Source organism: Fusarium redolens (assembly GCF_020744475.1).
Source record: "Fusarium redolens strain MPI-CAGE-AT-0023 chromosome Unknown BKA55scaffold_2, whole genome shotgun sequence".
Taxonomy (NCBI): Eukaryota; Fungi; Ascomycota; class Sordariomycetes; order Hypocreales; family Nectriaceae; genus Fusarium; species Fusarium redolens.
The window spans coordinates 3,553,567-3,574,635 of record NW_025763665.1 but is presented as its reverse complement, the minus strand read 5'-3'; the positions used below and the strand labels follow the sequence as shown (position 1 = coordinate 3,574,635).

Here is a 21,069-nt window from a genome sequence, read left to right as displayed (position 1 = left end):
ATATTCTCTATTACACCAACAATAGTAACGTGCTGAATCAGATGGTTTACTGATTCAATTCCATGATCAAAAGACGTCATTCGTTGGTCTTACATAAGCTCTCAAATACCGGACAACGGATCGGCCGAGAGCGCCACGGAACAGAGATCGACAGTGCTTCTCCCCTAGAAATTTTCTAGAATGATTCGAATCGCCCAAGTCCGGGAACGTCGCGAGTAAGCTTTCCGGCCTGCATCTTTCACATCTGTACTCCGAAGACTATTTGAAGCTTAACTACTTTAACAGTAGCGATGAAAAAGGTCTAGGCAATGAAATGATACCACCAGACTCCGCAATTTCCCGTAAACACCTCAATAAACAGTGTAGGCAGCGATGATACTAGCTTCTTGAAGTGCCGTTTTTGCCGTTCGTGACCAGGGGTAGCAAGCCTCTACCGGACCCGCTGTCATCCAATGCCGTGCATGCATTCCCCCCAAGAGCCTCAAGCTTGGCGATAAGGAATTCCTATTACAGTTACTCCGAGACGTTATCACTGAGAGATTTTGCATTTTCTGACTCGCGACTATGACGACTGCGGAGCGAGGGGACCCATATCGCGAGACCCGATATCCACAATCGACATGGCACCTCCGAAAAGAGACCGTGCCGTATTATCCGATAACCCCAAACCTCCCGTGAGAGAGATGTCGTGGGTAAGAAAATAATCTCATGGTTTTTTTTTCTCACTGTTACAATTGAAGCTTGGATCAACTAAATCTTATCCCCACATACGAGGGGTTTCTTGTCTCCTGCTTCTCCATGGGGCTCCGCAGAAATCTGGAGTCTCTAGTCCCGCTGATGAGATTAGTATAAAACCTAGAGACGAACCTGTCTCATTACTCCAATCCCAATCTCCAACCCAGGCCTTTTCTCCAACTTGTCTCCAACTTTAGACAAGATGAGCGTGCCAACATACATGGGCGTGAGCGGCAAGTCCCTCGCCATTCTTCAAATCGCCGCCATCGTCGCTCCCTCCTTCGTCCTCTTCGGTTACAACCAAGCTGGTATTGGCGGTCTCCTATCAGAGGAAGATTGGGTCAAGACTTTCCCCGAAATCGACACCGTTAACTCTACCGGTGCTGATAAGAGTTCGAAATCTACTCTTCAGGGCTTTGTGGTTGCGACGTTTGTTATTGGTGCGCTGATTGGCTCGTTGAGTTGCTCGTATACGGGTGATAAGTTTGGACGAAGAAATGTCATCTTTGTTGCTGCTATTTGCTCCTTGATTGGAGAGATCCTTGAGGCTTCGTCTTTTGGGCTTGCGCAGTTCATTGTTGGACGAGTCATCATTGGTCTTGGAATTGGGCAGCTCAGTTCTATTGTCCCTGTCTGGCAGAGTGAGACGTCGGCGGCCGTGAACCGTGGTCGTCAGGTTGTGTTGACTGGTCTTTTCATCTGTCTTGGTTACGTCCTCGAGTCATGGATCAACCTTGGTTTCTTCGAGTTTCACCATGGACCTGTTACCTGGAGACCCCCGATCGCGATCGCCATTGCCTTTTCTCTCATCCTCATGGCTAGCATTTATTTCTTCCCCGAGAGCCCTCGATGGCTCGTCCTCAAGAATCGATCTGAGGAGGCTCGTCACGCCGTCGCTGCCCTTCGAGGTCTTCCCATCGATTCGACAGAGGTTCTCGCTGAAGTTGCTGGCATTGAGCACTCCCTCGAAGAGACCTCCGATAACGCTGCTCGTCTTGGCGATATGCTCAAGATGGGTGAGGATAAGCTCCTGTACCGCTTCATCCTCTGCATCCTCCTCCAGTTCTACCAGCAGATGAGTGGTTCCAACCTCGTCAGCGTCTACGCCAACGTTCTCTTCCAGAAGAACCTTGGTATGAGCGCCGAGACAGCCAAGGTTCTCACCGGAGGAGCTCTCACTTGGAAGTTCCTCGCTTCTTTCCTCGCCTTCTTCACCATCGATCGTTTCGGTCGCCGAGCCGTTTTCATGATCAGTGGTGTTGGCATGTCAGCCTGCATGATTGCTCTCGCCATCACCACGTCTTTCGGCAGCGAGAACAAGCCTGCCATGATTGCTGCTGGTTGCTTCATTTACCTTTACAACACTTTTGTTCCCATCGGTTTCCTCGGCGCCAACTTCTTGTACTGTACCGAGGTTGCTCCCATTCGCCTTCGAATGGCCATGTCTTCCATCTCGACCGGTAACCACTGGCTTTGGTATGTTTTCCCACCTCATTCCTAATGCCACCAATATTAACATCAGTAGGAACTTCATCGTCGTCATGGTCACCCCCGTCGCTCTCGAGAGTATTGGCTGGCAATACTACATCGTGTATGCTGTCATCGCCGCATGCGTTCCCATCTCGGTCTTCTTGTTCTTCCCTGAAACCATGGGTCGCAACCTCGAAGAGATCGAGCTCATCTTCAAGGAATCGCCATCTGTGTTCTCGACAGTCAAGTTTGCAAAGACGCGACCTCGCAACACTCCTCAGCAATTCCTCGCAAGCAAGGAGAAGGCTGATCACTTGGAGCAAGGAGAAGAGTAATTGGGGAAAATGAAGCAATTGTTTACGAAATAGCGATAGAAGCAGAATGCTAGTATGATTATGACATGACATGATATGGATTTGTTCTGTAAAGATTTGTTAATCACTAGCCAAGTGACATTTATCCGGTCTCTCATGTGAACATCCCTTGGCCCCTTGTAAAATATCGCGTTAATTCGTGGATGAATTGGAAGAAATTGTCAATCGGAAAAACTAAGCTTGTTTTGGTGAGCTACACCGAGTAATCATGAAGATCACGACAAAATACGACTCAGGTCCACACGAGCTCTACCATGCGCACGAATCATTTCCCACTTCCCCTCAACCCCCTGTTCAATTGGAGCTTTTTCCCCAACTCGAAAACAAGCCATGATCGACAGATTTTCTTAAACGTCATGATCCCCCAGAATTTAACCGTTTTTTTACGATCGTCCCCCCGCGTTCGGGTAAAGTTGAAGGTGTCAATGACTTTCTCGGCAGTGACCATGATACGATCGTCAAAGTGCGGAGAAGCTTATCTTGCTGATTATTGGACCGCTTGTCTCCTGCAGGAACGGAATGGGGTTGGTTATGCCGGTTGAATTGTGCAGGTTTGTGCCTGAATCGAAGGATACCTATATAAGACCGTAGCAGCGTCGCAGTTTCTGAATCTCACCCATCTGCAAGGCAAGGTCGACACTTGACATCATGGTTCGCTTCAGTTCAATCCTTGCGGCTGCGGCTTGCTTCGTGGCTGTTGAGTCTGTCAACATCAAGGTGGACAGCAAGGGCGGAAACGCTACTAGCGGTCACCAATATGGCTTCCTTCACGAGGTTGGTCTCATTTCACAATTGATGATGATTGGGGTACTAACCTTGGTTAATTAGGATATTAACAATTCTGGTGATGGCGGTATCTACGCTGAACTCATCCGCAACCGAGCTTTCCAGTACAGCAAGAAATACCCTGTTTCTTTGTCTGGCTGGAGATCCATCAACGATGCTAAGCTCTCCCTCAACCGTCTCGATGACCCTCTTTCCGACGCTCTCCCCGTTTCTATGAACGTCAAGCCTGGAAAGAGCAAGTCAAAGGAGATTGGTTTCCTCAACGAGGGTTACTGGGGAATGGATGTCAAGAAGCAGAAGTACACTGGCTCTTTCTGGGTCAAGGGTGCTTACAGGGGCCATTTTACTGCTTCTCTGCGATCCAACCTCACTGATGATGTCTTTGGCAGCGTCAAGGTCAAGTCAAAGGCTAACAAGAAGGAGTGGGTTGAGCATGAGTTTGTGCTTACGCCTAAGAAGGATGCTCCTAACAGCAACAACACTTTTGCTATTACCTATGACCCCAAGGTGAGAATACTATCAAAAGCGAGACGTGACTTATGCTGACATTTATTAGGGCGCTGATGGAGCTCTTGACTTCAACCTCATCAGCTTGTTCCCTCCTACCTACAAGGGCCGCAAGAACGGTCTTCGAGTTGACATTGCTGAGGCTCTCGAAGGTCTCCACCCAGTAAGCTTCACCAGCTCATGTCCACAGTTGAGTTATCGCTGACATTTCGAAAAGAGCCTGCTGCGCTTCCCTGGTGGCAACATGCTCGAGGGTAACACCAACAAGACCTGGTGGGACTGGAAGGATACCCTTGGACCTCTCCGCAACCGTCCTGGCTTCGAGGGTGTCTGGAGCTATCAGCAGACCCACGGTCTCGGAATCTTGGAGTACCTTCAGTGGGCTGAGGATATGAACCTTGAAATCAGTAGGTTCCATACACACTTACTATTGATTGAGCTGCTGCTAACGATCTACAGTTGTCGGTGTCTACGCTGGTCTTTCTCTGGATGGCTCCGTCACCCCCAAGGACCAACTTCAGCCTCTCATCGACGACGCCCTCGACGAGATCGAATTTATTCGAGGTCCCGTCACTTCCAAGTGGGGCAAGAAGCGTGCTGAGCTTGGTCACCCCAAGCCTTTCAGACTCTCCTACGTTGAGATCGGAAACGAGGATTGGCTCGCTGGTTATCCCACCGGCTGGAACTCTTACAAGGAGTACCGTTTCCCCATGTTCCTTGATGCTATTAAGAAGGCTCATCCTGATCTCACCGTTATCTCCTCTGGTGCTTCTATCGACCCCGTCGGCAATAAGGAGGATGCTGGTTTCGACATTCCTGCTCCTGGAATCGGTGATTATCATCCTTACCGTGAGCCTGATGCTCTTGTTGAAGAGTTTGACCTGTTTGATAACAACAAGTATGGTCATATCATTGGTGAGGTCGCTTCTACTCACCCCAACGGTGGAACTGGCTGGAGTGGTAATTTGATGCCTTACCCCTGGTGGATCTCTGGTGTCGGCGAGGCCGTCGCTCTCTGCAGCTATGAGCGCAATGCCGATCGCATCCCCGGAACTTTCTACGCTCCTATCCTCAAGAACGAGAACCGCTGGCAGTGGGCCATCACCATGATCCAATTCGCCGCCGATTCCGCCATGACTACCCGCTCTACCAGCTGGTACGTCTGGTCCCTCTTCGCCGGACACCCCATGACCCATACTCTCCCCGCCACCGCCGACTTCGACCCTCTTTACTACGTTGCTGGCAAGAACGAGGACAAGGGTACTCTTATCTGGAAGGGTGCTGCGTACAACACCACCAAGGGCGCTGACGTTCCTGTTTCTCTGTCCTTCAAGGGTGTCAAGCCTGGTGCTCAAGCCGAGCTTACGCTTTTGACTAACAAGGAGAAGGACCCTTTTGCGTTTAATGATCCTCACAAGGGTAACAATGTTGTTGATACTAAGAAGACTGTTCTTAAGGCTGATGGAAAGGGTGCTTTCAACTTTAAGCTTCCTAACCTTAGTGTTGCGGTTCTTGAGACTCTTAAGAAGGGGAAGCCTTACTCTGGCTAGATGGCGGGCGCTTTCTCCATTGTTAGAGTCAAGATATGAGAAAATGTTTAAATATGTTAGTGAATTAATGAGTAACTGATTCAAACCGATGAGTCTCATTATCCTCTAAGAATACGACCAACTGTACCTTATCGCAACCGTCCCATCCTCGCACGCTCATAAGCCGCTCCAGAATAATCATTCCAATTCTTCACGAATCCCTTGGGTGCATTAGGAATCTTGTAACCATCGAGATAAATGCTACTCCCTACGTAAGGGAGTTCGCATGCCAAACCAGAGAACTTGGTACAGTCGTCGTTCAGGAAATCGATCTCCCCAGCCTCTGTGTCGGAAAGAATCTCGCCTTCGCCAGTTTCTTCGCCACGCAACCGATAAAAATCCCGTCGGGACAGCGAAGACAGAATCCTTTTCTTCTTTGCAGGACGGAATTTGGTTTTTCTTTCCGTGTCTTTCTTCAAGTTTCTCTTGCCGCCGCTCTTCGTGTCTTCTTTTATCTTCAGACTCTGCACTATCATCCGTTCCTGAATCATCATCAGAGTCGCCAACGGGATCGTCCAAGGTCTCCTCGTCATTATACAAGAGCATAGCTCCAGTAATGATCCTGAAATCATAATTGGCTCTCAAACTACTCCCTTTGCCAGGGAAGATGTTCATGGTTAGTATGTGAGAATTAAGATGCTCCCAGCCATCAGTCACAGAATCGCACTTGATGATATACGACCCTTGACATTTTTCAAGGTCGAAGCGCGGCTTGCCTTGCGACCTAGACTTGGTGGAGGTGGTTTGATAGTTGATGTGAACTGTTCGTGTGCTTCCATCGCTTTCGCCCACTTCATCTCCCTTTCACGCTTCTCTGCTTCACGAGCGCGCGTGTTAATAGACACTGCCGGTGCACTCACAGCATTTGTACTCTAACCGATGCAAAGCGTTCGCTTATCTTTAGAGCCTCCACTCTTTGTATACAGTCCAGGAATCTCTCCTGCCTTGAGGTGTAGAGGCAGTTTGTCATCAAACCCTTCTAATGACAATGGCTCTGGTGTTTTATGCTGATCAGGCTGTCCATTTGTGGTGAAGTAGTGTTCGAGAAAGAGATCTAAATTATAGCTCGCTTTCTCACCGAGAGTTTTGCAGTTGTTTAGTTCCTCCAGTCTTCTACGCCTGTCGTTTGTGTCCCATTCATGGACGTCCTTCTCCCACTTCTCATATAAAGGCTGCAGAACTTGTTCCATTGACTGTCTCAAAGACAGTACTGACTGCGGAACATGATCACACTGGCAATCGTTAGATCACTAGAACCCTGCAGGAATTAAACCAAGACTAACATGTCCTTGAGCAACTGCATTTATCAAAAGCTCTTTCAACTCTCCAACTTTGGAATTCCTTGGATGAAAACTGATCCCATAATGTTTCAGCTGTCCTGCAAAGAATGCCTTTTTAAATAGCTCTCGAGCTTCTTCACTGGCTTTCTTCTGGTCTCTTTTCAATCGTAGAGACTCTGGCCAAAAGAGTTCGTGCAATCGACTGCCGCTGACCTGTTCGACATTTCCATTGCTGGCGCAGAAGCTACCTTTGGTCAGCGAGAAGCCGTCTCTTTCGACTACTGGTGGTTCCGGGCGAGTATTGTTTTGCGCCATGTTGATGCTGGAATGTCCAGAAGAGCGCTGAGCAAGTGTGAAGATAGGCGGGGTTCAGTAAATTGGCGCAAAATTACGACGGGTGATAATTGGCCCGAGCGATGGTTTTGCTTTTTTGAAGCCAATGACATCTGGCTGCGATAATGAAAATCATGGCCTTTTGTTAATCATTCCCGAGGACCTTGAATAGTAATTAAAACGAAAAAGTGTCTCAATGAGTGTTCTTATCAGAAAATTGCTAAAGCCTTTTGTAAATGTTATCCTACTTCAAAGCCTCCACGCAGAAAGGGTTCGCAGTAAAAGTCCCCTTGGGATCGTACGTCTGCCTGATCTTCTGCATCTTCTTGTACGTCTGTGGATCGTAGTAGAACTGCCAAACATCCTTCATGTTCCAATCACCATACGATCCCCAGAGAACACGTCGATCCTCCTTGCTAAAGTACTTCGCTCTGCCCTCATCATTCACTGCCTGCCACTTCTCAGCTGCTTCCTTTGTACCCTGATAGAACACATCCCAGGTTCCTCCAAAGGTAGCATCTCGGAAGCAGTAAGCTGTACCGTTGCCTGCATTTCTGCGAAACATGGATTGCTCGCCGCCGTAGACCTGAAGCTGGGATGAGACCCAGAGACCGTTGTGCTTGTCTTTGATCACCTCGTTGATACGGCCGGAGAACCAAGATGGCCAGCCTGCCTTGGAGAGCTCGGTTGAGGTAGTGCTGTTGGTGCGCTTGTCGTAGGGGTAGGGAAACTCGCGTGGGCTTCCGAACAACCACATGGCTGCGATAGCAGACATTGGAGCACCCTCGGGAGCTTCTTTGACAATCTTGAACTCATTAGGCACATTCTTGATCTGGGTGAAGAGATCGGGGGAATATAGTTCCTCATTGAGATTGACCCATTGTGCGTATACGACAATCATTGCATATTTGAACTTAAGCAGATCAGCAATATTGTCCTTCCCGTCGTGGACATTGTCTGGCAGCTTCTGCTTGAGCTCATCTTCAGAGCCAGGGAAAAGATCCAGCAGATTGGCTTGTCTGCTGACAATGTTGACAGTAAAGTCATAACCCCGAGGGAGCTTGGCATCTTCTCCTTTCTGGACGAGAATATCCAAGAGAGCCTTGAGTGTCTCCTCCTTGTAGGCGAAGCCAACTCATAGACCCTTGGAACCCTGATAATTCTTGTCGTCTTGGACTTCAATCTTGAAGTGCGTCAGGACGCCGAGGTTGCCGGGACTGCCTCCGAGAAACCCGTAAAACAGGTCTGGATGGGTGTCCTTTGTGACCTTGACTACATCACCGTTGTAGTTAACGATCTCAAGCTCTCGGACATAATCTCCAAGAAGACCAAATGATCGTGCAAGCATGCCATAACCACCGGTCTGGACGTGTCCACCAAGACAGACGGTAGAGCACTGACCAGTCGGCATAAAAACACCATTATCCTTGAGAAAGTCAAAGATCTCAGTGAGTTGCCAGCTGACACTCGAGCGAAGGTACACCTTGCCATTTTCCCTCAAGATATTTAGATCAACATTGGGGCGTCGGAAGGTAGGCTTCAAGTCCAACTGGATACCCTGGGAGCCAGTTGAAGATGCACCGCTGTATTGATGGCCACCAGATCTGATGGCGAGGGGCTTGCCCATCTTGGCAGCGGCTTTGACAACCTCTTGAATGTCCTCGATACTTGCGGGTTGAAGGATCTCGGAGGGGTTCATGTCGCGACTTACGCCGTAGGTGGAGGTGGCGTAGATGTTGTTGGCACGCTTGTAGGCAGCTGTGCCGGGGAAGAATTGGTTGCCTTGGAAAGATGGCTCCATTTTGACGGTGATAGTCATTGATGATAGTAGAAGAAAAGCGAACAAGTGATGAAGTGCTGAAGAATGTTAAGCGAAGAGAGGCGGTATTAGGCGTGTTCTTTATACCCGTTCTCCGAACCTTCGTGAGGGGACTCGCTTCAACATGTGAAATATCGCACAGCTCACGCAGACCGCTCAGCTCAATAGTCAGAATGTACGCACCGCACACGGGACACTTACATTCCACTATTTTCAGCTCCCATCTCACATGCCAATAAAAACACCAATATTTGAAAGCAAACACGGGCTGAGTCCCCGTTTCATTGCAGGTATGTGATAGACCAACATGGTAAGGCGCACCAAAATGCGACCAGTCTAGACTCACCGGGACGGGCCGTAGCCAGTGACAAGTGCAAGAAGTCAATTCCGCCTCATTCTTGATACGTGAGTGGCTGTGCGATGTCTCGGAGTCCTTGCGGGGAAGTTGTGTGCTGGTAAGCCATAGATGTTCAGCTTTCCAATTCGGGTATGCTCACTGGACGGGAGGGGAATAATGATGCACGTTTTCAGCCAGCCACTGAGAGCAGATATTGGTAGATCGTTCGAGTTGAGATATGTAAAGCTGTTAGCGTGCTTCTGCCGCGTCACGTTGGAAGTGAAAGTGTCTTTGTGATATGAACATTGCCACTGGGTGATATGGCAACGGATGAAGAGCTTTACTGAATTCAGTAAGTCACAAAGGCAATCTCGTACTGTTGTACCATAGATCGGCTGCAGAAGGCATGTGAGCACTCATTGCATATTAGGTAGGTATTAATATTAATCTGGATACTCATAGACCAACAAAGCGCACTGACGTCTAACTGCAGCCTGTGAATATAAGAACTGTAAGTAATCCACTCAATCGACTCTATTATCTTCACCAAGAAAGCCAAACACACCCAATCGTTCAAAAACCACCACAAGCTATACAGCAACCATAATGACCCCTACCAAGGAATCGTCGCGTGCTGGTATTCACCTCCCCAAAGGCTTCCAGTACGATGAAGTCAACTTCGACCCTACCCCCTCCCCTCCAAGAGACGAGCCAGATCCTCCTCTGGGCATCTTGGACAGCTTCACCGGATCCTGGACCGGACCTGGCTTCAACACCATCTTCCGACCAAACTCTGTCTCCCCCACCACGACCACTTTCACCAATCCCGTCCTCCCTGCCCCTCCTTCTCCTCCCAATGTCTCAGTCCTTGAGCTCAATCTGACGCAAGAGGATCTTGTCTTCTCTCAACCTCTGGGAAGAGTCCCCAATCGTGGTCTTGAGCAACAGAACGACATTATCATCAATGGAGTCACATATCTCCAGACTGTCAACGATGTTACCAACACAGCTACTGGCAAAGCTGATGGCGCTAAGACGGGTATCCATACTGAGACTGGCTTCTGGTTGAACGTTCCTCCGACGAAGAATAACCCCGTGGAGGGAAACACGCTCGTCCGTCTTGGCTCTATTCCTCATGGAACTACCATCAATGCACAGGGTAACCCCCCCAACGTGACCTCGGGAGCGCCAGATATTGGTCCACGGTCAATCACCCCTTTCGTCATTGGAAACCAAGGTGATGCCCAGATCAAGCCCAGTCAGACTGCCTCTCTTAACAACACAGCACGCCTGCCCCAAGACCTTAGCCTCTTCATTCAGCAGGGAACTATCACCCAGGCTATTCTCGACAACCCAATCCAGATCCTTCTCGACATAAATAGCCAGCTCAACATCACACAAACCAGCACTTTCGCCGTTAGCACACAGCCTGCTCCAACCCCCGGCGGCGGTACAGCAAACATCGCTTTCCTAGTCGGAGCAAATTCCCAGGGCCCCAACGCAAACGCCGTGCAGATGGACTCTACATTCTGGGTCGAGACGATCAAGTCTGAGATTACTGTTCAGAACTACACGCCTGGGAAGCCTCTTCTTCTGCAGCCAAGCTATAAGCAGGTTCAGGGCAAGACGCCTCCCCCGCTGCCGACATTCTCTGTCACACCTCCGGGACCTGTTACGGGTCCTAAGACGATCCCTGTGACTTATACGCAGATTCAGTACTCGCAGACTGTTTTCCTTAACTTTAACGGGTTGAGTTGGCCGCATTTGTCTTTGGCTACGCTGGTGCCTGCTACACCTATCGAAGTTGACTTTCCGACGTCTTGATGGAGATGAGGAACGTAAGGAAGCTGTCTTTAGAGAGTGACAACGGGTGCGGGAAACTCAGAGGGCATGAACAAGGTATATCGCGATGTAATTAAATCTACAATTCAAATTATACAAAGGGAGTGGAGTAAAGGACGTTGATCTTTGTCGCTACTGCGTGTGCTGTAGCTCACTAGTTCTTGATTTGAATTCGCCCGCCACCATCACTTGTTGCCTCTGGCATTTGAAAGGAAAGTAGACTTGAAGTTAAATTTTTCAAACTAAATAGATACTAATACGTCTAAAAACAAAACCAACACTATTGTATTGCATCTTGTCCTATCAGCACATATCATCTATGCCGCTGCTTTGAAACCAATCTGCAGAGACCCCGCAAGCGAAGCGGTCTCGACTTTGAAAGTCTTCAACCCGCCAAACGTGTATGGAGCGATAGTGCGATTGGCAAAACCTCCAAAGGCTGGCGTTGTCTCCCATTTGTGCTGGGCTGCCTGCTCAAGCACAGCTCCAAGCGTTATCAGCGTTCCATCCGCAAGACCAGTAAGTGCAGCCAAAGTACCACTCCATTTCGCGACCGAAGCCCACATATTGGCTCTTTTGACGTTGATTACAGCTTTGCTCAGCATCTCCAGAGCATCAGCGCCGGCCTCTCCAATGAAAGCTCGCTTGGCTGGTGGGCTTTTAAGGATATCCTGGAAGGCAAGCCTGATCTCGCTAGCGGAGGCCGTGGCTTCCACTGCCCCAGCTTCCTTCAATGTTCTGGTTGCTGCTCTGGACGCTATACTCTTACCGATGACGCCGCCGAGCCAGATTACTGAAAGGGCGATGGTGATGGCGCCGATAATTATCTCCGCCGTGTAGTACGCGTCGTCCATGACCGCGCTTACATTGGTGATGTTTGCCTGGTTCTCCGGAACGTCGAACCAAAGTGTTTTGTTGCCATTGGTACCCGTCTGAAGACTGAGCTTCAACTGACCGTTGAATATAATGTTGGTCTTTCCAACTTCCAAACCCAGCATGGTTATGGGATAGTTGAGGTTTGAGAATGACAGAGTTATACGGTCATTCTGTATCGTCGTAGCAAAATGACCCTCGTCAACAGAAAGTTGGACTGTGTTGCCTTTCTACAGCTCAACATTAGCCCATGTAAGTTTGCTGCTGTTGGTAACCGATAAGTTTGACTCGTCAATGGTAAAGTCGGTTTTGCTGCTTCCTTGGAAAATGCCGGAAACTCCTGGAGCCAGCATATATTTGAGAAACATGTAGGGAGATATGAGCAAACTGCTAGCACAGTCCTTGGCAATAGCATTCACATCCACCTGTAATGTCGCTTTCGGGTTTGGGCGGTTGTTCACCATAGACAGGATCGCAAAGGTACAGTTGTCGTTGGTCGGGTTCTCAAGAGGTTCGACAACAGCATACCCGTTGCTCGTAGGCTGCAGCCATGCCCAGACATCTGTGTCAACGAGCTGGGTCACAACATCGACAGTGGCGAACACGAAGTTGAATTCCTTCAAGTTTCGATCAATATTCTCTGCTATGAGTTCCTTCAGGATCGGGCCATCGATCCTATCACTAATGTTACCTGCAGAGATAACTGTCACCGGGGTGATGGGGTGGTTGGTGGCAACCATCAGACGGTGCACGACGTATTGATACACGGAAATCATTGAGTTCGCGCCGCCAACGTTGGTGATGTAGGCATAGAATGACATGCCTGACGATGGATCTGTGATTTTCCAAGTGACCCCCTTGGTGATAGGTGCTATGGTGGCTGACGAAGACAATGTGACTTTGCCGTTTTCGAAGGCTCGAATAATAGCGTTAGTCACTGTAGTGTTGTTGTTCAGGTCCGCTTCAACCGTCGAGACATCGTCGTCAATGGAGAATTGGATCTGATTGGGTTGCGGAACCCACTCCAGAGCGAGTTCTATCAGAATATACTTCCCAGCAAGAGCGTAGGTATTCATAATACCTTTGAAGATTCCAGTTTTGACGGGAAGCATCCGCTTAACCATGCTTCCAGTGCCCCCCTGCGACAACTGTTCACGACGAGGAAACCCAGGTGACCTTTTGTGGACGGGGGTCTTGAAAAGATCAACTCCCACCTGCGATGATCTAGAACCAACATTTTCGTGAGACATACATCTCATTGCCTAGTTGAGCCCTGGATTGGGGTAAAGCCCCAGCGGTGTTTGCAATTCCTCGCATCATCCTCTGGGCACTGCAATGTAATGTCTTGGAGTTGCAGGAAAGCTGAAAGATAAGACAGAATAATGCATGCCGGTTCGTTCGGCAGTTCTGCCTGTTGGCCAACCCTTTTCATAAGCAGTCTAGACCGGCTCAGCCAATATCCTCATACAACAAAGCAACTTCCTGTTAACATTAGTTGCAAGACTATATAGTGTTGACACAGGCACTGAAGGAGGGTCAGATCCCCAACACGCTTTTCGAGACATCTGAACAGGTCCGGAAATCACTGGCTTCCATTGCTTTCAAATCAGTTCAGCTCACGATCTCATTCTTAACCCTACTCTCACGTCCATTTCTTTTCATTCCACCAGCAGACAACATGGACATGAATGGATAGGATGTTGTTTCTTTGGTCACTGTACCTTTCATCAATGCCGCCATTCATCGTGGAGGTGGATCCCCTACCAAGATGCAATTGTCAACGCAGACGATGGCTGTACAGGCCGAATTTGGATCCTGGCAGATCACTGTTGGAGGCGCTGCGAACATACTCATGTTCGATGTTCCGCTCTCCCACATCCGCGGTAGCGTCACCAAAGATCGCCAAACTATCGCGCAGTTTAGTTACCGGCCCCTAGCGGCTAGGGTACAGCTCGTTTTGAAGTTTGTTAATGGCAAGGACAAGAGTCATGACCTCGTTGTTGATCCCAATAATCCACCAACCTCCCTTGTTTCACTCATGGACGCCAATGGTCACCCGTTACCCAGTGCGATTGATAAAGCTTTCATCACCGAGGCTTTGACTACGTGGCTCAATGGGAACCTCTCAGAGTTCAACCACGTGTTTGCTAGCGTTGAGCTCGATCCTGGCGTTGGCTCAGATACCCAGTGGGCATTTTGTAAGCCTTCCGTTGTTGCGTATACCTATGTCTCTGGAAGCTCGCTTGCAGACAGCTATCTCGGCATATTATACAACACTGCTGGAAAATCTACACCTGGGTCAGTCACACAGATTGATCCTTCTTTCATTCCTGCAGGATGCGAGGCAGCGTTTATGCTTTCACCAACTATGTTTATCACGGACTTTTTGGGGCCAGCGACACGTCAGCAGTTTGGCATCCAGGCTGAATCACTGAAAGTCGATACAAGTCAATTGACGGTGGCCCTGAATGCTGGCGAGCGTGTCGCACTGCCTGAGATCCCTGTAGAAGAACCAGCGGGGCCGTCTCGAGTAGGAGTGTTGATTGCCGGGGTGCTCCAAGGCTTCTTCGAGGCCGCGGGCAAAGTGTTTGTCCATCCCAAAAAGGTGTATCAATCTTATCTGATAGATCTGCAGATCGCAGTGCAGAATTCTGTCATCAAGACACACGCTAAAACCTCGACAATTGTTCTTGAAGAATTCTTCGGGACTGTGACGGCATTCAACGAATCGCAAAGCTGGATGACCTTTGGTCTTGACGCATCTCATCAGGCTCTCACCTACACCAATACACAGCCATCTATCAACAACCATCACACTGAGCAGTCTAAAAGTTTCACTATAATCCAGGATATACTCCAGGCTCTGGGTATTGTCACCATTGTTATCGCTGCGGTCTTGACAGATGGCGCAGCCTTGCTTGCGTTTGGTGCACTCAGCGGCGTAGCATCTGGGAGCGCACAATGGGCACTGGCTTCACTTGAATCTGATCACAAGAACGATGCGCCAGAGATCAACAAACTAGTGTCCAACCTCACGTTGCCTGTACGCTGGTCAAGTACAGGGCCATTTGCGACAACTCAAGCGGGTCTTCACCAAGGTGGTTTCTTCCTTGCGGGGACTATAAGGCAAGATGAGAAGCAGACCTAAAGTCTTCCATGACAACTCTTCTATTGCCTGTGTTGGCTGCCTACAGCTTTATGGGCAAATCTATTCACCATAGCTTGCTGGTAAATGATCTTTTTCTCTAGTGCTGAAATGATCAGATTGTTTATTTCTAGCTCCAAGTAATTTTCACAGTTCAGTACGTTGCTCAAGTCCGCAGCAACCTCCGTACCGTATTCAAGCAGCTAGTCCCGTCATACAGATATAACTAGCTGTCTTTATCCATTGTAACCCTGTAGCCAACAAGCTCAAGTTTCTCAGCCGTCCTATCACGGCCCTTCCCAGATTCAGTAAACACAAAATGATCATGAGACAAAAGCTGGTACACAATACGATCCAACGATGCCCAAGTATTACAGTTCCCATCTGGCCAGGCAAACAGCGCATTTGCTTCCTCATTATCCTTCTCTGACCCAACAGTGTACATCATTCGCCATGACGATTCAGTATCGCTCTTGAGACCAGTTGGGTATAAGCGGAAGCGGACTTGCCCTAGAGGTGTAGGAAAGGTTGGTGGTAGCCCGATGCTGAGGTATGTACTTGCGATGTCAATGCCTCTGACTGTCCAGTTCGTGATGTGGAAACCTGGCTCATCATCAACTGAGAGGGTAAGCGTAGAGTTGGTTTTGTCATCGGTGTATGTACCACCGTAGATCTTGGCAGCTTCATCCTTGCCGGCCTCTTCCACAGCAGGGAGGAGTTCTTTGGCGATTTCCGAAAAGAGAGTTTGAAGAAGACCGCCGCTGACTTCAGGACCAGCGTTGAGAAGGGTAATGGTCAAGTTGTAGTCCGGGATCAACACCATGAGCGAATGATACGTGGTGATATCACCGGCCTTGGTGTAAAACTCAATGAGGCGGCTGTCCTTGGTGACGTTGTCGGCGCGGAATATCTCCCAAGGCTCGCCTAGCAAAATACCTCTTGATGATGTACTAGTAGCAGGCTTCATCCACTTTCTTGTCTCAGCAGGACCAAGAAGTTTGTTCTTGAGGATCGCGTCTCCAAAAGCCATTATATCATTGATAGAAGAATAATATTCCCCAGCCCTGGTGGCCAAATTTGTCAGTGCTTCTCATGAAGAACATCTGGGAAAAACTTACGGATCACCATAGCCAAGGGTTGCGTTCCACCACTCATCATCAACGGGGATGAATCCCAATGAGTCATCGGGCTTCGAGTAGAATGTATGCTCCATTCCAGTAGGATCCCAGATCTCCTTCTTGATGAACTCCCCAGAAGACATACCGCTGACCTTCTCAATGATCCATCCCATTATAGCGAATCCTACGTTTGAGTAAACAGGGTTCACAGCGTAGGGTGCGTACACAGGGGACCTCTCGCCGAACCGTTCAAAGAAGTCTATATATGAGCGCCCATCAACTACGACGTTATAAGAAACTTACCTGCTTTACTGCACTCTGGGATACCTAAAATACCAGAGCAGTTGAGGCTTTTAGATGGGTCAGCTGTTGGAAAGCCAAGTTTTGTCCAGTCTCCGTAAGGCTCGACATCAGTTGCCACTAACACATTAGCACAATCTCAATTCTTAGTTATGCGCATACTTACAGTCAGCTGGTATACCGCCGATATGAGACGCCAATGCCCCAATAGTGACTTGATCCCAGTCAACTGCCCAAACAGCATCTTGCTTTCGAGCTTCTTTTTTCAATGCGCGAAGTTCAGGTACGTATTTCGTAACAACATCGTCAAAGTCAACCTTGTGAAGTTTCAACAAGGCCAGTACAGGGAAGACTTTTGACAGACTGGCTAGGCGGAATACAGTGTCTGAGTCTACTTTATCGACTCCACGAAGGTCTACCTTTGGAGGCGTGCTGGCGAACTCGAGCAGGTAGTCATCTTCGTAGGTTGATTTGATGGCGATTGCTAGGGAGGACTCATTGAATGGAGCAGTAACTTCTTCAAGTCGCTCTTGGATAGAAGCTATTGCTGCCTTGACGGAGGTGTGCGTGGAAGGATGGACAGGCGCGGGAAGTACGGGGCCGAGAGGCGGACAGTGGCCCCCGCGAACTGCGAGGGAGCTTCCTACAAAGAGAGAAGTATAGAGGTAAAGCTGAAGGGTCTTCATCTTGGCTGAAGGTTTCGATCAGACCTGAACTGTATCTGAGCGAATGGGAATAGTAGACAATGAGCTACTCACTATCTTATAATAAAGACACCCTAAAGACCGACGGCCCACGAAGCAATATTAGCTATATTAGCCCATCTCCACGGAGGAAGGAATCATAATCATTTACAGTATTGCTTACTGCCCCTCAAGTCCAAGTCATGAGATACTCTGCGTAAGCTTATGACGTTTTTGGATGACGAAGGATTCACCAGATCATGGCAGAAAACCACCGAAATAAGGTTTTGATTACCATTCTTGGATCCTATCTGCCTAAGACATCCCACATCCAATAAGATTTATTACGATTCTAACTTACAAATCACATTATCGTGGGGTTTCGTTGAATCTTGTATAGCTAAAGAGAAGCATACATCGAGATCTTGCAGTAGGAGATCATGGTGTCTTGGCGGTAAGACGGTGTCAGCTATGCGGCTCCATTGGGAATTTAGGCTACTCATGGATGCTGAGTGACGTAAAGCTGGGCATATGAGATGTTTATTGGATGCGGCTACGGAGAGTTTTATATAATACTTTCTCACTTTCCTAATACATATTGCAGCAAGAGGATTACCAGGAACATCGCATCACAGACGGAGAGATATATCAGATGTACTCATAGTCTTTATCAGAGACGGAAATATGATATGTACAATAGTAGGGTGTTAATTAATATCTTATTCTAGACAGCACTACTCCGTCTAAAAACGAAACGAATATGTATTGTCCAGAGCTAAATGCTGGCACAAGGAATTAATATGTGACATAAGATTCATCATTTATAGCATCCTTGCCTGGAGAGATTAGGTAGGCCCTTAATTAGCCTGAGGACCGCAGAGCTTCGTGAATGTGATGTCATCAAAATTGATCGTAAGCTGATCATACTCTCCGGAACATTGCATCACAAACGACAAGTCAGCTTCGGCCACGGCGTTACCACCGCTTGACCAAGTCTGACTCTCGGGAGTCCAACCGACGAAGGTGTAGGGATAAATGCCAGGAAGATTATCGTTTCCGACCTTGGGGGTGATAGTGCATGAGAAACCAGAGCCGACGTTGACACCGGAAAAGACACCCCATTTGTAAGATAGTCGGTAGTTGCCGTCGAGGTTGGTCAGAGTCTGGGAAATTTGGGCGCTGCCTTGGCCATTTGTGAAGATGAAGGATCTGAAGCACTATTAGCATACAAAGAAATGTAAAGAGATGACGGGACTTACATGGCGTTGGGAGCGGAATTGGGGCCGTCGGTGGTGAGCGAGCCGTCGCCGGACCAAGGTGACTTATTGCTGTCGCTGTCATCGAAGCCGGGGTTGACAACGACCTGGGTCTCAACGCAGCCGGGTGCTTCGGTAGTCGTCGTGGTTTCTGCAACCGCAGTAGAAGTGGTTTCATCTACAGCGGTAGAAGTGGTCTCGGCAAGGGCAGTGGTCACAGTCGTAGCCAACGTAGTAACCGTGGTGTCGGAAGCGACCGTCGAAGAGGCCACAGCGTGGCTTGTCACGGTCGTGGGTCGGCAGGGACCAGCTTCGGCTCCGAGAATGGCAAAAGCCACGGCAAAGATAGAATAGTGAACCATTTTAACGAAGTCACGGGCGAGTGATTAAACGAGTGGAAGCGACTGAGAGAGTGCAGGTAAACGAGTGTGAGGTTGCAGAACGCAAATCCATCTCAAGATTATTTGGCGTGGCGCCTCCTATTTAAAGCCCGCTGTCAAATTGCCAAAAAGACTCCGAAAGGTGTGTTGGCTGGACGCAAATTTAGTCGTTGGCGCCGCGCTAATGCCAATAGTTTGAGAGGCTATTGAAGTCGAGATTGATTAAATCCGTGAGTGTGTGGGGGCGAATGATGTGTACCTTGCATCTAACGCGCATCTAACGCAGTCGAGATGGTCTATGGACAGGGGGTTTTCAGCCCCGACGAGCTAACTGTCAGCAATAAACTTGGTTGGTGAGTGTCATTAGCTAGAATATTTTCTAATGGACGGTAAAAGTAAAGCATTCGGATGCCGACTGGACTATCTTGAAACCAATAGATAAAGAGCACGGGTCTACGGCTCGCTGCCGGCCCCAGGTGTAGCTCAGTGCATTATATGAGGAAGCCTGCATTTCACGAGGATCTTCTTCGAGCTTGTTGGTATTGACGTTCCAGAGACGTGGAGGTCTGTAGCCTCTGTTAAGGGGTTCGCCGCTTAGGGTTTGGTGGCATCGAGCATGGGTTGGTGTCAGGCATTGTTGCTCGTGCTGCTTGACGAAGTCGGCGACGCGGGTGACGTCGATACTTGGAATAATGGCCTGTCTTTTGACGGTACTGCTGTCTGATTTAGCTCATTACCCGATGTGAAGATTAGTAAGGCTTACTTCTCCAAAGGAGGATTGCCGTAGATATTTAGTGTCGCACTTCGCCCATTGCAAGCAAAGATGACACCAGTCAACGACGGCGTAGTAGGCGGATCAGTAGTGGAAATGCCAGAAGCCCAAACGGCAGCATCTTTCTTCACAGTTGAAGAAGGAAGTGGAAGGACATTGATGCGCTCCTCGACAAGTCTGCAGACCTCACATGTAGTTGCACGTTGCCTGAGAATGTCAAGATCTTCAACAAGCCTGTAGCCGTATTTCTGGGTCTCGACATCGGTGGCGACGAGAGATTCCAGAGTCAAAGCGGAGCAAGTTGGGCAAAGAGGTATTTTGGGTGATGAAGTGGGAAGGTAGATGAGAAGGTGTTGGTGATGTTTGGGTAAAGATTATTGGGCGTCTTATATAGAGTTGTTTGCGAGAGCAACATTCCCTGGGTTCAAGGACGCAAGTAACAGCGGCTTCTCAACGAGGGAGCGCCAGGAATTGATCGATATGCCCAACACAGGAGGGACTCATTTGCCGTTGACGCTTTCCTCTCTCTCGATCTTGATTCCTGAGGCCTCTGATGATCAATTCCAGCCATGCTACGCAGTGAGTGTCTTGGCTCTGCTTGCGAAATAGCCCATCCCGCGAAATTTGTGCTCTTGTCACACATACGCTATTGGTATTGACATGAAGCCTCCTTGGTCAATCACAACGCCAAGGCATCGTTCTCCCCAAGTCTAACGGTTGTGAGAAGCCCTAAGGAACTTTGGTATGGTCCTCATTATCTGGAAATAACGATTGTCTCACAGTACTGGCAAAACAGAAAGGATATCCGTGGTCACGCATTTAGTTCGATTAGCTCATCGGTAATCTAGATCTGACCATGATCGATGTAACAGGGTTCTTGCAAGACGTGGGGTAGAAACTATCACTCATGATAGCCTACCACAAGAGCTTTGAGCATACCAGACTAGCTATAATTATCATGTCCTGTTCTCAGATTCCTCAGCCCTATGGCTTGATTCAATGAATCACAAGGGCTAGATTGTTAGCCTCATGCAGTGCACATGATGAAGGTGAACCCGGGGCTGCCTAAACGTCCATACACAGCCTAGGCATGTCTCAGATCCCAGCCCTATAGCCTCAATCGGGGAATAGTGAGATCTGGCCCCATCATGAAGCGCGTCATGAATAGAAGCATAAGGCTGACCAATCCGTTTTGAGAATACATATGTCTCGGACTGCCCGATGCTGCATTTTCGTTATGCAGTATTCAATGTCTAGACAGACAAAAAACTCAGCATGATAACCAGTTCTGGAGCCATGTCTCAGAAGTTCCCAGCGCACTATCTTGCAGTGTATGACGAGGCGGCAAATCCAAATCGCTATCATTGGCTTGAATACCAGATAAGCGCTAGGACTGCACATAACGGGTCTCGTTTATGCATCGTTCTCACCAGTTCCAAAGAGAGGGCGCGGCGTTTATTGGCTGGTATT

The 21,069-nt window shown here is 48.7% G+C and overlaps 10 protein-coding genes across 10 annotated transcripts; 4 read left to right on the top strand and 6 right to left on the bottom strand.

Moving 5' to 3' along the window:
- The first annotated feature begins 721 nt into the window (after positions 1-721).
- BKA55DRAFT_733967 (general substrate transporter) lies at positions 722-2,667 on the top strand. Its single transcript, XM_046201243.1, has 2 exons — positions 722-2,211; positions 2,261-2,667. Exons 1-2 carry the CDS (start codon positions 938-940, stop codon positions 2,538-2,540), a joined length of 1,554 nt encoding a protein of 517 aa, XP_046055586.1. The 5' UTR covers positions 722-937; the 3' UTR covers positions 2,541-2,667.
- A 560-nt stretch (positions 2,668-3,227) lies between these two features.
- Positions 3,228-5,422, top strand: BKA55DRAFT_534532 (glycoside hydrolase superfamily; the record flags this gene model as incomplete). The annotated part of the gene is made up of 5 exons (XM_046189605.1): positions 3,228-3,353; positions 3,408-3,872; positions 3,922-4,035; positions 4,090-4,279; positions 4,332-5,422. The coding sequence occupies 5 exons, from the start codon at positions 3,228-3,230 to the stop codon at positions 5,420-5,422; spliced, it is 1,986 nt and encodes a 661-aa protein (XP_046055585.1).
- A 240-nt stretch (positions 5,423-5,662) lies between these two features.
- BKA55DRAFT_685048 (uncharacterized protein) lies at positions 5,663-7,056 on the bottom strand (the record flags this gene model as incomplete). The annotated part of the gene is made up of 4 exons (XM_046198739.1): positions 5,663-6,047; positions 6,119-6,278; positions 6,339-6,693; positions 6,745-7,056. The coding sequence occupies 4 exons, from the start codon at positions 7,054-7,056 to the stop codon at positions 5,663-5,665; spliced, it is 1,212 nt and encodes a 403-aa protein (XP_046055584.1).
- Positions 7,057-7,318: 262 nt separating this feature from the next.
- On the bottom strand, positions 7,319-8,918 carry BKA55DRAFT_671566 (uncharacterized protein; the record flags this gene model as incomplete). Its single annotated transcript, XM_046197970.1, has 2 exons — positions 8,252-8,918; positions 7,319-8,152 (listed from the first exon to the last, which is right to left on the bottom strand). The coding sequence occupies exons 1-2, from the start codon at positions 8,891-8,893 to the stop codon at positions 7,319-7,321; spliced, it is 1,476 nt and encodes a 491-aa protein (XP_046055583.1). The 5' UTR covers positions 8,894-8,918.
- An 866-nt stretch (positions 8,919-9,784) lies between these two features.
- Positions 9,785-11,275, top strand: BKA55DRAFT_556543 (uncharacterized protein). The gene has a single exon (XM_046191710.1). The coding sequence runs from the start codon at positions 9,837-9,839 to the stop codon at positions 11,052-11,054; it is 1,218 nt and encodes a 405-aa protein (XP_046055582.1). The 5' UTR covers positions 9,785-9,836; the 3' UTR covers positions 11,055-11,275.
- A 114-nt stretch (positions 11,276-11,389) lies between these two features.
- BKA55DRAFT_685045 (uncharacterized protein) lies at positions 11,390-12,070 on the bottom strand (the record flags this gene model as incomplete). Its single annotated transcript, XM_046198738.1, has 1 exon — positions 11,390-12,070. One exon carries the CDS (start codon positions 12,068-12,070, stop codon positions 11,390-11,392), a length of 681 nt encoding a protein of 226 aa, XP_046055581.1.
- Positions 12,071-12,175: 105 nt separating this feature from the next.
- Positions 12,176-13,195, bottom strand: BKA55DRAFT_685044 (clostridium P-47 protein-domain-containing protein; the record flags this gene model as incomplete). The annotated part of the gene is made up of 1 exon (XM_046198737.1): positions 12,176-13,195. The coding sequence occupies one exon, from the start codon at positions 13,193-13,195 to the stop codon at positions 12,176-12,178; it is 1,020 nt and encodes a 339-aa protein (XP_046055580.1).
- Positions 13,196-13,734: 539 nt separating this feature from the next.
- On the top strand, positions 13,735-15,093 carry BKA55DRAFT_685043 (clostridium P-47 protein-domain-containing protein; the record flags this gene model as incomplete). The annotated part of the gene is made up of 1 exon (XM_046198736.1): positions 13,735-15,093. The coding sequence occupies one exon, from the start codon at positions 13,735-13,737 to the stop codon at positions 15,091-15,093; it is 1,359 nt and encodes a 452-aa protein (XP_046055579.1).
- A 223-nt stretch (positions 15,094-15,316) lies between these two features.
- BKA55DRAFT_660294 (beta-lactamase/transpeptidase-like protein) lies at positions 15,317-18,881 on the bottom strand (the record flags this gene model as incomplete). The annotated part of the gene is made up of 7 exons (XM_046197548.1): positions 18,451-18,881; positions 18,171-18,400; positions 17,553-17,714; positions 16,675-16,992; positions 16,512-16,628; positions 16,209-16,467; positions 15,317-16,154 (listed from the first exon to the last, which is right to left on the bottom strand). The coding sequence occupies exons 1-7, from the start codon at positions 18,807-18,809 to the stop codon at positions 15,317-15,319; spliced, it is 2,283 nt and encodes a 760-aa protein (XP_046055578.1). The 5' UTR covers positions 18,810-18,881.
- A 325-nt stretch (positions 18,882-19,206) lies between these two features.
- On the bottom strand, positions 19,207-19,861 carry BKA55DRAFT_685040 (uncharacterized protein; the record flags this gene model as incomplete). The annotated part of the gene is made up of 3 exons (XM_046198735.1): positions 19,207-19,543; positions 19,591-19,776; positions 19,830-19,861. 3 exons carry the CDS (start codon positions 19,859-19,861, stop codon positions 19,207-19,209), a joined length of 555 nt encoding a protein of 184 aa, XP_046055577.1.
- Positions 19,862-21,069: the final 1,208 nt, after the last annotated feature.

Excerpts from the sequence above, each read along its gene's own strand:
- BKA55DRAFT_733967 (XM_046201243.1), top strand. The coding sequence starts at position 938 with ATGAGCGTGCCAACATACATGGGCGTGAGCGGCAAGTCCCTCGCCATT. Across the intron at positions 2,212-2,260 it reads ACCGGTAACCACTGGCTTTG|GAACTTCATCGTCGTCATGG; the intron begins GTATGTTTTCCC and ends TAACATCAGTAG.
- BKA55DRAFT_556543 (XM_046191710.1), top strand. The coding sequence starts at position 9,837 with ATGACCCCTACCAAGGAATCGTCGCGTGCTGGTATTCACCTCCCCAAA.